At 42.4% G+C, this 14181-nt stretch overlaps 1 protein-coding gene across 1 annotated transcript in view; it reads left to right on the top strand.

Annotated features, from left to right (window-relative positions):
- znf236 (zinc finger protein 236) overlaps positions 1–14181 on the top strand; it is a 149882-nt gene that overhangs the window by 29682 nt on the left and 106019 nt on the right. Inside the window, exons 8-12 of the mRNA XM_080747343.1 lie at positions 1365–1637; positions 2921–3124; positions 4481–4610; positions 7343–7603; positions 8513–8751. Coding sequence (XP_080603469.1) covers positions 1365–1637; positions 2921–3124; positions 4481–4610; positions 7343–7603; positions 8513–8751 — 1107 coding nt within the window. The remainder of the gene's footprint in view (positions 1–1364; positions 1638–2920; positions 3125–4480; positions 4611–7342; positions 7604–8512; positions 8752–14181) is intronic.

The following is a 14181-nucleotide window of genomic DNA, read 5'->3' as shown; positions in this document are numbered from 1 at the left end:
GACTTTTTTTCCTTTTTTAAATATTTCTAGTGGAGTCAATGGGACAGTGAATATACAAATGGCCATAACCTTCTTTTTTTTTGCAATGTTTCCAGCAGAGCAGGCCTCTCATTCTGTGGACCTTAATGACCAAACTAATAGATAAAACAGAAATAAAAAGTACGGCAGAAAATCACATGTCCCCTCCCATTTTAGTCCAGTAAAAATAAGGCTGAGGTTGGACAAAATTGTATTATTTAGTTTTTCAACTGATTCTGACAGGAAATTAGGTCTACAAGCCAGGATAAAAAATCTACCATGATCTGCTCACTGCAAATACCCACAGTGGCCAAATCAAGTTGGGCTCCCATCGACTTTCTATACAGGAGGAAAATACCCAGAAAAGAAAATTGCTTTAAGTAGGATGTGAGGGGTCTAACTAGGGGTTTGTCATGATGCTGAATCCATTGCAAGCATTTGTTTTGCACAAAACATTCATTGGCCCCATAAAACGCCCACATAACTGTGGAAAAGTGATGACTCATCACTTTTCATCACTAAACCATCATTTTCTGGGGCCATTGTTAGCCCAAGGAATGTTTTTTGTGCAAAACAAATGCTTGCAATGGATTCAGCATCATGTCAAACCCCTAGTTAGACCCCTCACATCCTACTTAAAGCAGATTTCTTTTCTGGGTATTTTCCTCCTGTATAGAAAGTCGATGGGAGCCCAACTTGATTTGGCCACTGTGGGTATTTGCAGTGAGCAGATCAGGGTAGATTTTTTATCCTGGCTAGTAGACCTAATTTCCTGTCAGAAACAGTTGAAAAACTAAATAATACAATTTTGTCCAACCTGAGTGTATTTTTTCCCTAGATTTACTAGACTATTTTGGTGACTGGGTCCCCGGCTAAGTGGAAATATCCAATCTACAAGCTTTGCATGGAAACATGGAAATGATTATGACGATTATTACCTCAAATAATTGCAATTAGACGATTATTATGTAATAATTGTGACAGGCCTAATATATGTATAATATTTAAAGGTTTTCAAAACATTTCAAAAACAGAGTTCTTGAGCTAAAACCTTCAGTAGACACATGACATCCAATCTTCGTGTGGGATGGGGAGGGTCCTGGGAAGGGCGAGGGGGGTAGTGGAACTAGCCTGGCTTGGCCAGACTATATACTAATGCAGCTGACTAGTATATGTCCTGCATCCCCTACTTGTTTTAACATGGGTGGATTGTCTAGCTGCGCTAGGCTATAATAGCGGAACTACCTCGGCATAAGCAGGGGACACGCCAGGGTTCAAGCGGGTTAAGCGTCGCACTGGCACTTATCTATCCTCTGTTTTGTGGCCTTTTTGCTCCTTTCCCCCAGGCTCCATCAGAGAGGAGAACGGTGTGCGCTGGCACGGCTGCCCTTACTGCACCAAGGAGTTCAAGAAACCCAGCGACCTGGTGCGTCACATCCGCATCCACACCCACGAGAAGCCCTTCAAGTGCAAGCAGTGCTTCAGGGCCTTTGCCGTCAAGAGCACCCTCACCGCCCACATGAAGACGCACACAGGCGTCAAGGCGTTCGAGTGCCAGTGCTGTCTGAAGTGCTTCTCCACCTCCGGGAGCATGAAGGTGCACATGCGACTCCATACAGGTGAGCCTCTTAAGAGCAGTCGTTCTCAACCTGTGGGTCGGGACGGTCCGGGTCCCCAGATGATTAGCTTAATGTGCAACATTGTTTTCTCACTCAACAGTAAATAAATCAGCATAAAGTTTAAGTGTGTGAAGAGTATCTGCACATTTCTTAAGTGACAATTTAAGGACTTTTTAACTCTTTTACTGCTTCGGATGTTCCCGTTCGCCCCAATTTTCAACCCAGCTCGTTGCCAATACGGCAACGCCTTGAGGGAATAGAAGATAGGGGCCACCGAGGACATGCCTCTTGAACCTCCTAATGAAACATTTATGTTGAGTTGTGCAGTGTTTCGTGTATAAGCAATGTTTACCAGCGTCTATAACCCCAAGCCTTTCCCTAAGTGATGTAAGGGCGCTTTCCTCGGCCTCCATGCCACTGTTTATATTCTTGTGTTGTAATTCTGCTCACAGTCATTTCCAGGCGCAGAACCACCATGAATTTCAAAGGCTCCCCGCTGGGCTTCTCAATAGTTGAATCTTTGTCCTCGTCAACGTTGCTTTCGACTTTCTTTGTTGATATGACCTTGCTGGTGATGTGAACAAACTCTTCGCCTGAATATTATTAACTGTTGTGTGCTTGTGTGTGCATGTGTGGGTGTGTGTGAACTTGATACAATCTTGGCAGATAGTTCCCATTCTCTCTTGAGTCACTTTTAGCCATTGAACCTCGAAAGGCACTGGCAACTAAAAATGTATGAAGTCCTTTTTCCCAAGTGCCATCAATATTCTTAACTCAAAGGGACTGATTAGTTTTTAGTCATGATGAATGATGAACGATGAGGATGTTTTTATGTGTCATATGAGCTTGTTTGTTTTAACAACGACACATCAAGACAATAGAAGGGCTGGGCAATATATACTGTAGATATTTATTAGATCAAATATCATGTTATGAGACATGTTAGGGGCCCTAAAATTAACTTCTTAATCCCAGCTCATATTCCTTAATTAAGTGATAATGGCACCATCTTATGCGCAATTGGTATTATATAAGTGGCACTGAACGCACTTTATGGTTTACGAGTCACCAGCATATTTAACGCATGGGGGAGTTCCGTGCTCATACATACACACAAAGCCAGACGTACTGTAGGAGTGGATAGCACCGCTCAAAAATGACTGATGTTGAACAACACCAATTTGTGTATGTGTCCTCTGCAGGGCGCCTCTGATTTTTGTCAGATCGGCGGTGTGAAGTAGGTGTGAGAAGTGTCCTTATGTAACATTGGTCATGTTTCGCAGGTGTGCGTCCTTTCCCATGCCCGCATTGTGACAAGATCTTCCGGACGTCAGGCCACAGAAAAACGCACGTGGCCTCCCACTTCAAAAGCTTACAGCAGAAGAAGCACAAGTTTCCTCGCAAAACCAACAAAGCAAAGGAGTCTAAGAGTAACCTTCCGCTGCCTGATATCCCCCTTCAGGATCCCATCCTCATCTCTGACCTAGGTGAGGTTTTTATGCTTGTTCTTTTTTTCTCCTGTCTAATCTCACATGCTCATATGTCTCTATATCACTCACCCGCACTGAATGTTCACACTCTGGTGTCCTTAAATCAGTGTTTCCTGAACCTAGGGTTGCCACCCATTTTGGGCCACAAGGAATTATACTGTTTTTAGCGGGGTTGCCCCTGAAGGGCAACCAGACTATAGTACTTGTCTGACTTTATTCCATCCATCCATCTTCCTGGGCCTCCTAGATAAACTTTTTTTTGCCGTGCTACTCCTCCCACAGTTTTGGTGGCACGCACTTGGGCCATATGTCAAATCGACCGGCTTCGGGACACGCCTGGGTGCATTTTGCTAGGAGATAGATTATATAGTTTAATCTATATAAATGTATTTGTGAATAAACTTTCTCCATTGACTTTGCTCATTATAATATGGTACCATTTTTGTTTTCTCTCTCGGTAGGCAGGTTTGGTCATTTAAAAAGAAAATGCTTCTATTATAGCGTGCTAACTTTCCAGGAATATAAAGCCTAAACCTTTCGTTGGTTATGAACAGTTTATGCCACGTATATAAGGTCTGTTAAATTTGGAAACTATCTTGCACGTTAAAATCTTATATATGCCATATATTTTCAATAAAACCAATCGCCAATATACATGAGCCACCCACAAGGACACAAGGAGTCTGAAGGGGAAAATAGAGTTTGTACGACAATCTCTGGCCCCCCGAGTGCACCCCCCAAAACGCTTCTGCTCATACAGTATGTGGCGTCACAAACAGTCCCACCTTCTGTCATAAACCCTCTATTGGTGACTGACACAGCCCTGGGTAGGTGAGCTGGCCTGGCAGAGATCCTTTCTAGTTTAAGTTATGTTGGTTAAGTTTAAGTTAAATGTAATCACAATGAAATCTGCACACCAGAATGCTGCTCCCCTTGTGGGTATTTTTTTATTGGTAATGTTTCGAGCCAGGAGGCTCTTCCTCAGACCTTACCCTAAGTTTAAAGGAGCTATAGTCAACTTTTTCTTGAAAAACGGATGCTAAAATAAAAATAATGTTTCGAAAATATTTTATAAAAAAATAAGCTTCATACATGTATGTGTTTCTATTCAAAAATGACCACAAAAAGCGTGAAATAATGATAAAATAATCATTTTGGCCATTGTCAGACCGACACTTTGTTTACATTCTAGTCGATAGACTAGGATGTAAACAAAGTGTCGGCCCTACAATGAAAAAGTTGACTATAGCTCCTTTAAGTTATAGTTACTTAGTTAAGTTATACTAAATTGCGTTTGGTAGTCCTACTTTAGGTACAGTAGGACTGACGTCTGTGTTGCTCTGCTGTCTTCAGGTCTCATGCAGTCTCAGAACCCCCGCCTAGCCTTCCAGCAGTTCCTGGAGATTGTGGGCGACCGGCCTTACAAGTGCCAGTTCTGCAATAAGGCCTACAAGAAATCAAGCCACCTTAAACAGCATGTCAGGTGAGACGTCCTCAAGCACCACATCCAGTACGCCAGCGATTCTCAACCTTTTTAATTTAATTTCGTCCATTTGATACAATGTTTATCTCTGAGACCCCTGTCTCCACTGTGAAATCGTCACATGTTCAATTTAATGCTGAATGTACAAGTGCCAAATTGAGGCCCAGTCCATACTGCGCCGGGCAAGTCCTTGAACGGGGAGGTACATCCACGATTTTCCAGTATCCACATGCAAACGCATGAAACGGGGCATGTAAACGAACAGATTTCAAAACTCCGGCCACAGTGCATTTTTCTTTTCCGGGCGTTTTTCTTTTGCCGTGTGTACACCATAAACGGTGAAGTTCTTTGACTGCTTATGTCACCTTGGGTTCCTCCTCCTTGCTACGATGAGAGAATCCCGTGGTCTCTGTAGAATATCCATATTATTTATGAGGAGCCCATCATGAGTCTCAACACGTTAAAATTAGAGAGCTGTCTTATTTAGGGATGAAGCCCTAAACAAGGGTAACAGTAGTGAATGATTGTTTTAATGATATGTGTTACTCTTGTAATTGTCATTTTCATAGATGGTAGTCAGCCACAAACTCAGTCGCAAAAGATTCCAGTTATGTTCTGAATTTGTCGTCTCATATCTTTCCACAAAATATTAGGAAACGCTCAATAGTGGGCTCGGTAAAAGCCCGGCTCAATAAGCAGGATCGATAAGGTGCTCATTATCAATAATGAGCTACATCCCTAGTCTTGTTAAGTAACGGACACGACAGGCCTGCCTCTCTTGGTCAAATTCTGGATATTAATAAGCAGCCATGAAAAGAGCACTCGCGTTATTTATAAGCCAGCGATCGTTATAATTCAAAGATCTCAATAATCTGTGAGAAGTCTGTTAATTTGCTGTATGAGTCATGATTTTATTCTCTCATGATAAAGTGTCCGGGAGGCAGAGAATGAATTTAACTGCATTATATAGGCCATTTGCGTCTTTTAAAATTATTTCCAGTTGTTTTTATTTATAGGCATATAGCCTATTGTTAGGAGCAAACAGAGAAGGACATTAAACGCAGAAGGGAGGATGATATTTGTGGATTTATAGATATTTCTGGACAACCGCCAATCCAACCAGCATACCTCTTCCAGGTTCTGTGAGAAGTCTATTTATTAATTTGCTAATGAGTTTATTTTCTCAGGCATTGCACGCACGCATGCAGGCATTATTCACGGCATTATTGTGCTGCCTTTTAAATTATTTCCACAATGAGCACAAGCGGTTGTCATAAATTATAATACGGTATTATAAAACATACATTAACCACCTCTTAAGCCCTATTTTATAGGCCTATTTATTAGGCTGTTTGAAAATAGCCAATCTGCATAGCCTACAAGCTCACAAAAAAGCATTGCATCCACTTTTCTTGATGGCGCGTCAGTGCGCCTGCCGTGATTTTCGCCTGAGAAATGTCCATTTATTTATTTGGTCTATAATAATGCATGGAGGAGACACAGGACCCGATGTTGGTATACTGTTAGTAGCCTATGGCTTTTTGGAGCTGTGTGGAACACAAGCTCCCTATACGTGGCCGTGTGTGTGGCCGTGTCTGTGTGTCTGTCTGTCTGTCTGTCTGTCTGTCTGTAGCCTACAGGACCTTTTGTGACCACACGAGGGCGCTGTTGTTCAGGCCAGGCCAGACACCCACACACACACACACACACACACACACACACACACACACACACACACACACACACACACACACACACACACACACACACACACACACACACACACACACACACACACAGCTCCACTTCGAACAGAGGTTCGATTTTTATTGTGTGGGCAGAGAGAATAGACACAGCTATAGGAGGAGGTGACCAAATTGAACCGTATACCTACGTTTCTTATACTTTATAGCTTTGTATTGCCTTGGCTTGAACTAAAACAATATTTGACAGATATGACTATCCTACATTTTACTGATGATTTGGAATGATAGGCCTATAGACTATTATTGCAATCGATGCAACAATGATCGCAATGGAATGGAGAGGGAAAAGGACCAGGGTTGCCAACATTGGACAGTCAGAATTCAGGAGATTTTTTCACAACGTGAACGTGAGGTTGTAGATCTGCTGTTTAAAGTTAAAGTGGTTAAAGTGCTTAAAATTGTGGCGGCCGTTGGACCGCGTGTTCGAATCCTGATCGCTTTGCTGCATGTCACTCCTCAACTCTCTACCCGTTTCCTGTCTACCTACTCTGCTATGAATGAAGGCAAAAAAGCCCCCAAAAATATCTTATAAAAATAAAGTGCTTAAAATGATATACTGTGTCTTCCATGACGCATAAACATTATCCTTTTTTGGAATACGTTTCTCTTCTGTCCCGACATTTAGTCCCAGACACTGTTTCCCTGGTCCAAAAAAGTTAACATGATATTACTGCCAAGAGGAGCATATTTAATAATAAACACACTTAACGTTAACTCACACTCACCCACACAGCCATGGCATGATGCTTATCCAGCTCTTTTAGGCATGGGGAAGTACTTTAACTGTTTGTCTTTATTCTCTTGACACCTCCATTAGCATTTCAGTACACCCACAAGTCGGCTCCGTCCTTGACCTTTATGATAATCTGTGGTGTGTCTCACATGAGGTGCCATTTTCAAAACGCTTGTCTTGTCTTTTCGCTGAATACTGATGCACCCGTTGTTCTGGGTTCTTGCTTGTCTCAGATCTCACACAGGAGAGAGGCCCTACAAATGCGTGCAGTGCAGCAGGGGCTTTGCCTCCTCGGGGGTCTTGAAGGCCCACATTCGCACGCACTCAGGCTTGAAGGCCTACAAGTGTCTGTTGTGCGACATGACCTTCACCACCAGTGGAAGCCTGCGACGCCACATGACCACCCACAGTGACCTGCGGCCCTACATGTGCCCCTACTGCCAGAAGACCTTCAAGTCGTCCCCCAACTGCAGGAAGCACATGAAGACGCACAGGTGCGGGTCTCGCCATTTATTCTGGTGCATTTGTTATTAACCGTTGTTCATGTCTTTCGTCATGGCACGGCTGCTTTGAATTTTCTAGCACAGTGGTTTTCGTAGTGGGGCTGCCAATTGGTACTTCACTATTTTAGTGTTGTTTTTTAAAGCCATTTGGTAATGGGGAACAGCCAGAGGCTATTGTATTCTAGGGGTTCTTGGCATGGGAATGGCATGGCATGGAAAACCCTGTTCTTGTATGTAATTTATAAGCTATTCTACTAGCTAGGCTAGCCTATTTTAGGCCTATTTCATTTTAGGTTAATATATAAATATTGCAATGTCAAATTATTTCCAATATTGTTCATCCCTTCAGACAGTGTAGTAATTATGTACCTGAGGTGGATTATACCTGCTGTATGTGGACATGAGGTTCAAATTGGGTGACCATATATTCATCCACTCAAACCGGGACCCTTACATCAATTGCATGTTTGTCGTGCATGTGCGTGCCCATTCATGCATGTTCAGGCACGTTCACATGTATACGCACCATACAGTAGCTGTTGCATACAGGCAGCAACTGATTGACAAACATCAGCCTCAGCGTTGAATTGAGACACACAATGCATTTGTTCATGTTTTCTGATTGGGTTTTGTGAGCATGTTTACATGAAAAGACCATGATTTCTTTTTTTTGGTTTTTTCATTAAATTGTTATTATCCCACAATTTTGTAACCCAATTTTCACTAAGTGCCAAAATACCATGATTAATGCCTGCAACCACTGAAACCGGGACATATTAGTGTTTTAGAGATATTTGTCGGGACAATCACGGACAAACCGGGACGTCTGGTCATCCAGGGTTAGAACCTTCTCTTGGTGCGCAAACCTGTCTCACTGTTGACCCATTACCTCAATCCCAGGTACGAACTGGCCCAGCAGCTGCAGTCCCAGGGACCAGAAGACCCCCTCGGAGACACCACAGTGGCTCATGACATGCAGGTGGAGATGGAGGCAAACTCGCTGACGCAACACGCCCCTCAGCCTGTAGGAGGGGAGCAGCAAAGCATGCTGGGACTGGGACAGAGCCAGGTGGTGACTGGAGGACAACAAGTGACCCTGGAGGCGCAGCTGAGTGACCAGCCACTGGTGCAGGGAGAAGGTGAGGAGCAGTCCAGGTTTTAAGTCACTGATACATGACATTCTTCCAGGGAGGTAGATTAACACCAGCTGCTATAGGCAGTGATGGACAAAGTGTATGCTCAAGTAAATATTCAAGTAATTCAGCTAAGTACAAAATATAGATTATAGATATACATTTTAAAAAGAGACTATATATCAACACATCATTCCCCAAAGTGAAAATAGCTGCTATTTTTTTTTTTTTAAACAGGGTTATATTTTGGATCCGAAGAGTACATTCCTAAAAACGTATGGAGTCAAAAATACAATATTTCTATTTGAAATATACTGAACCGGACGCACGCACGCACGCACGCACGCACGCACGCACGCACGCACGCTCATTCACACTCACTCACTCTCTCACTCTCTCTCTCTCTCTCTCTCTCTCACTCACTCACTCACTCACTCACTCACTCACTCACTCACTCACTCACTCACACACTCACACACACACACACACACACACACACACACACACACACACACACACACTCGGAACTCGGTGCCGCGCTGTGAGCTTGTAGATCTGCTATTTTTCACTGGTTAAAGCATTCAATAATTCTAGGCCTAAATGGGTTATATGGACATACAAATCTGTCTTAGTAGTGTCTTAGTAATATGTTTTTCAATTAAAATGATGATGCATGCCAGCAGCACACAGATTGAAATTTAATTAGACCAAGCTTGAATCGTGACCTCGACTGTGGTCTATCTGTATGTAATCTTCCCTCCATGTCCTCATCCAAATGAGTGAACTGTAAACACTTAAGAAGCAATCAAGTCCTTGATGATGGCATTTGCAGCTCCATTGATTGAGTTGCAGGGTCATTGTCAGAATGGATTGGAACATTTGGAATGAGACTTGTGTCTTGAAGTCTCATTCCTCTGGGTGGTATCGAGTTCCCACTCCAGAACCTGTTGGTGAAAATACATTTTGTTGTCAGTCACCTTAGCTTGGAACTGTTTAAGTCTGATTTCAGCCAAATTGCAGCCTTAGTAATTTCCCTTTCCCCTGCAGCAGCAATTTCATCAGGTCAGGATACCAATTTTATCCAATCAAGAGTGAGAACTCTTACAGAATAATCAAGTGAAATTGGTGTGACGAAAACAAAGAAATGAGCTGACCAAATTGGACCTGGAACAAAATAAAATTGAACTAGAAGCTCGGCCGCCCTAGGTTGGGAACCGACATACTCGGGAATGGTGTAAATAGGGAATGAATGCCCCACCTTTTAATGCAAACCCCATTATACCTGTTAGTCAGCCAAGCATATGTTGTTGATTTCTCGGATGTCATTGTTCAGAGGAGTGTATACAGTGACTTTGAGAAGGTTGTCTTTGTCGATACATCCATTTAGCAGGTCAGGAAAGGTGTATGAAATCAGAGTATTCATATCCTTAACCAAGTGTTGGATCTGAACTTCTGTGTCCTTGTGAGTGAGTTTTCCATCCCCTAAAGCAAGGAGATAGTTGGAGAAGTCCTTTTCAGCTGTTTCTGTCCTCATGTTGATGTTTAGCTTGTGGTGCTTCATGAGAGGATAGAGTGGTGACATCTGGATGCATGCTGTAACTAACTGGGCTCTGCTTGCTCTTTTGATAACAGGAAGTGTTTGCCTAGGGTCTCCACCCAGAAGGACAGTTTTGCCTCCCCAAGGTTGCTGTGAGTGCATGAGGTCCCTCAGTGTTCTTTCCACGCACTCAACATTAAATCGGTTAACACTGAATATCTCGTCCCAGATTATCAAGTTGCTCTCTTTGATGAGCCTAGCCAGGGAGGACTCAGCGTTGATGTTGTCCTAATTCCCAGTGATGTTTTTCTGCGTGATGTTGTGCTTGTGATGTTCATATGATAGCAGATACGATCATAAACGGCCATTTATGTGAAACGTCTATGACGTCTGACATCATACAATGACCTTTATGCCCATCAGAGATTGCGTTAGACCGGGAATTGCCGGATTTGACCGATTTTTTATGGCCAAGACCGAAAAATAAAATTCCTCCCGGACATCCTGACCGATTGAAAAACCAATGGTCATTTATTATTATCGCTGTCTGCTCCTCTGCGCAGGCTGCCTGCCTCTCTCTCTCTCTCTCTCTCTCTCTCAGAGTCTCTCTCTCTCTCTCTCTCTCTCTCTCTCTCTCTCTCTCTCTCTCTCTCGCTCTTTCTCTCTCTCTCTCTCTCTCTCTCGCTCGCTCGCTCGCCCGCACGCTCCCCCGTTCTCTCTCTCTCTCTTTCTCTCTCTCGCTCGCTCATTTCAGTGTCAGTTTGCGATGCACGCACAGCATGTAAAGCCATGGGAATTAAGGAATGCACGCACGGTCAGCAATCAACCCATAAACAAACATTATACACTTGATTGAAGTTATGAGGAGAGGAGATGGAGTGGAGACAGTAGGAAGAACAAAGCCTTTTCAACTCTCCCAAAGTTGCATATGCGCATGGACGCACTGTCACCACTCGACAGTGAGTACTGGATTAATTGCTGGCCAGATGAATCTATCAACCTTTTCATTATTCTGAAGTCAAGACATGGTATTGTATTGTTGGCATGAAACATGATGCAACAGAAAGACGTTGTTGTGAAAGCAGTGTGCGTGTGCCATGCAGACAGCCTGCGCGAACAGCGCGATTAGTCCAATATAATTAATTCCCTTATGCAAGATTGAAGCGTTTTTTTCTTTTTAGCCTATACTTTTTCATTCAATTCGTTTTCAGTCCCAACTATGCAGTAGGCCTAATACTTTAACTGTTGCTATTGGCTGTTTGTGCACCTGCTTGTAATGTATGCATTAAAATGATTATGTCCGGTATATTCTTCAGATGTCCGGTAAATTTTAATCATGCCGGTCACGGTGACCGGCAGTTAAAAATCCTAGCGCAATCACTGATGCCCATATGTGGAGATACCTGATGTCATCAATAGTCACACTTGCAAATGTGTGTGATGTAAAACGGATGTGTGCCCATATACGGAGATCTCTGTATCTCTCAGTCCTTGTCCCCTTTTATTCGCATATTGGTTGAATCGGCGGTTCTACTGAAAAATAAATTTGTTTTATACAACTGTACATCATGCAAGTACAGTAACGGCAGGGGACATAGCTAAGAAAAAGGCAAACATCTGAGCTATCCGTGTGCGAAAGTTGTAGTCTGTAGAACCAAACATGTGCTGTGAGACCCCTGTCATGCAATTCGGGCCTCGGCTTCAATTAGTAGTTGTCTACTGATCTACTGATCAGACAGAATTACATTTATTTATAAAATAAAATAAATAAACATTAATAAAAAAAGAAAAGCTATGTTAACCACATTACTCTTTGCATCCCCAATTTGGGCAACATTTTTCTTAAACCACTGCAACCTTACCATCCCTATTCAGGGGCTATGATTCGGCTATAATAGCAGATCTACAAGCTGCTAAATAGGATGATACCATCTTCTTCTTGCATGTATCATCGTCCTTACTCCTTAATGATTGGTTGGCGACATTTTATTTCACAAGATTTCTTGTTAGTTAGGGGAGGCCATGGGGCTGGCTGTCGGATGATACCATTGTCGGTTGTGATGTTTGGATATGCACATCTTAGTAGACATTGCCCATGCCCAACCCTAGTGTCACTTTGTGTGTCCTCGCTGTCATCAGCAACAATGCCATCTTCAGTCAACTCAGCGACACCTCCCATGTTTAAAGCATAGCTTGCTTGGACAGGCAGCTCAAGTTTATGCTGCCAGTTGGTTATTCAGTGCTCCATCAGCAAGGAGGTTACTTTAAGTGACCCTGGCAATTGATTTTTCTTCACGCATTTTGGGCACTGTATGGTCTGTACACTAATTTGAGGATTTCTTCCAGGCCAGTGCCTGACATCAAATGACCAATTGCACCAAGGAAACTTAATGAGAACATGCAATTCACTAAGTTGATTGCCAATAGACTGCTTCACTTTCAATCAGGAGAGGAACTGTGTTGGGTTCTTGATAACTATGATTGACTCGGCATGTGAGGAGCCCACACACAACAAAGGGCACACTAGCCTTAATCATCTCCCTGTGGCGACTGACATTGCTTTCTCTCATCGTTCCTGTTTTCTTTGATGCACACAAATGTTCAAAATGACTTATGGAGGACAAATATTAAAAAAAAGAAAAAAAGAAAACAGTAGGCTTTCACTTCCACACCTGCCTCCTCTTGGTTCTCGGCAATGAGCTTGTAAATCATTTCATTTCTATAATTACAAAAAGGTATGTGGTCTCTGGTAAGAAAAGATCCCCATGGAGAAGAATCACCCTTGTTCAACACTTTTGGCAAAAAAACACATCTCCATGTTCATGATGACATCTACAATAAAGAGAGCAATATAATTAGAACTCAGAAATGCAAGGCAGTCCTTCTAAAAAATAATTGCCAAAATTGAATAACGCAAGTGCCTTGTTTGTTTGCTACTGTCGACGGAATAACAACCCCTTCTGTGTGAACTTTCTGAACTTTCATCTACCAAAGCATGTGTTTAATTGGCTTCCTTATTTACTGACATAATTCAGAAGAATTGACAAGCAGTCAGCGCTTCCATATTGGGTGCAGGATATTTGTATCCACACTTAAAACTAATTCAAGTTCCAGGACACATCTTCTACCCGTTCAGATTTCAAGAGTTATGCTGCAACCATAATTAGTAGGGGTTTAACGATATAGTAACTGAATTGAAAAACAACTATTTTAATTTGCAATGATCTACTATATCGTTATGCAAAACTCTGTTGCAGGAGCCAACAGTATAGGTGTAGAAATAGACAAAGAAATGTTTTGACTTGTTTCCAATGTGGCCTTATGTTTTCAATTAATCAACATATAGTACAAATACATGTACAGGATCAAAACGGTAGCAGTGAATGTCACCTAATTTCTAATGGAACTTGCATTTATCTTCCCCTTGGTCTCCTCAGAGATGATTTTTCAGGCCAGTTTTGAAGGAAAACAGTGATTTACATCTTTTAATGGATGTGTCAGGCCATTACACATTTTGGTGACAGAGTAGTACAATGAATAGTAGAAATGCTAGAGGTATTTTACTGTATATTTGAAAAGCCACAACGTGCTTTCTCTGGTCTCTTTGGAGTGTACTTTTCCAATGCACCAGAGCCACCCCATTATGGCATAGTTCTCTGTTCTTGACCTTTCATAATCCTATCCATACTGAAATACTTTTTAAATATTCCACACGCTATCTTTGCCCTTCACTGAAAAGGAAAAATGAAATATTGAGATGTGAAGTCCGTATTCCCATAGTTTGATTTCAAGTCTTTCACCAACCAAGTTCCCTGAAGAAAACTGTTTGTATAAACTCTACTCGGTATTCTCATTTCGGTCCTTGAATGCAGCCTTTTGATTTTAGACGTTTTTTTCCC

Source organism: Nannobrachium achirus, assembly GCF_963921795.1.
Source record: "Nannobrachium achirus genome assembly, chromosome: 2".
NCBI lineage: Eukaryota > Metazoa > Chordata > Actinopteri > Myctophiformes > Myctophidae > Nannobrachium > Nannobrachium achirus.
Note: the sequence above shows the minus strand (reverse complement) of the source record. Positions and strands in the feature narration are given on the sequence as shown.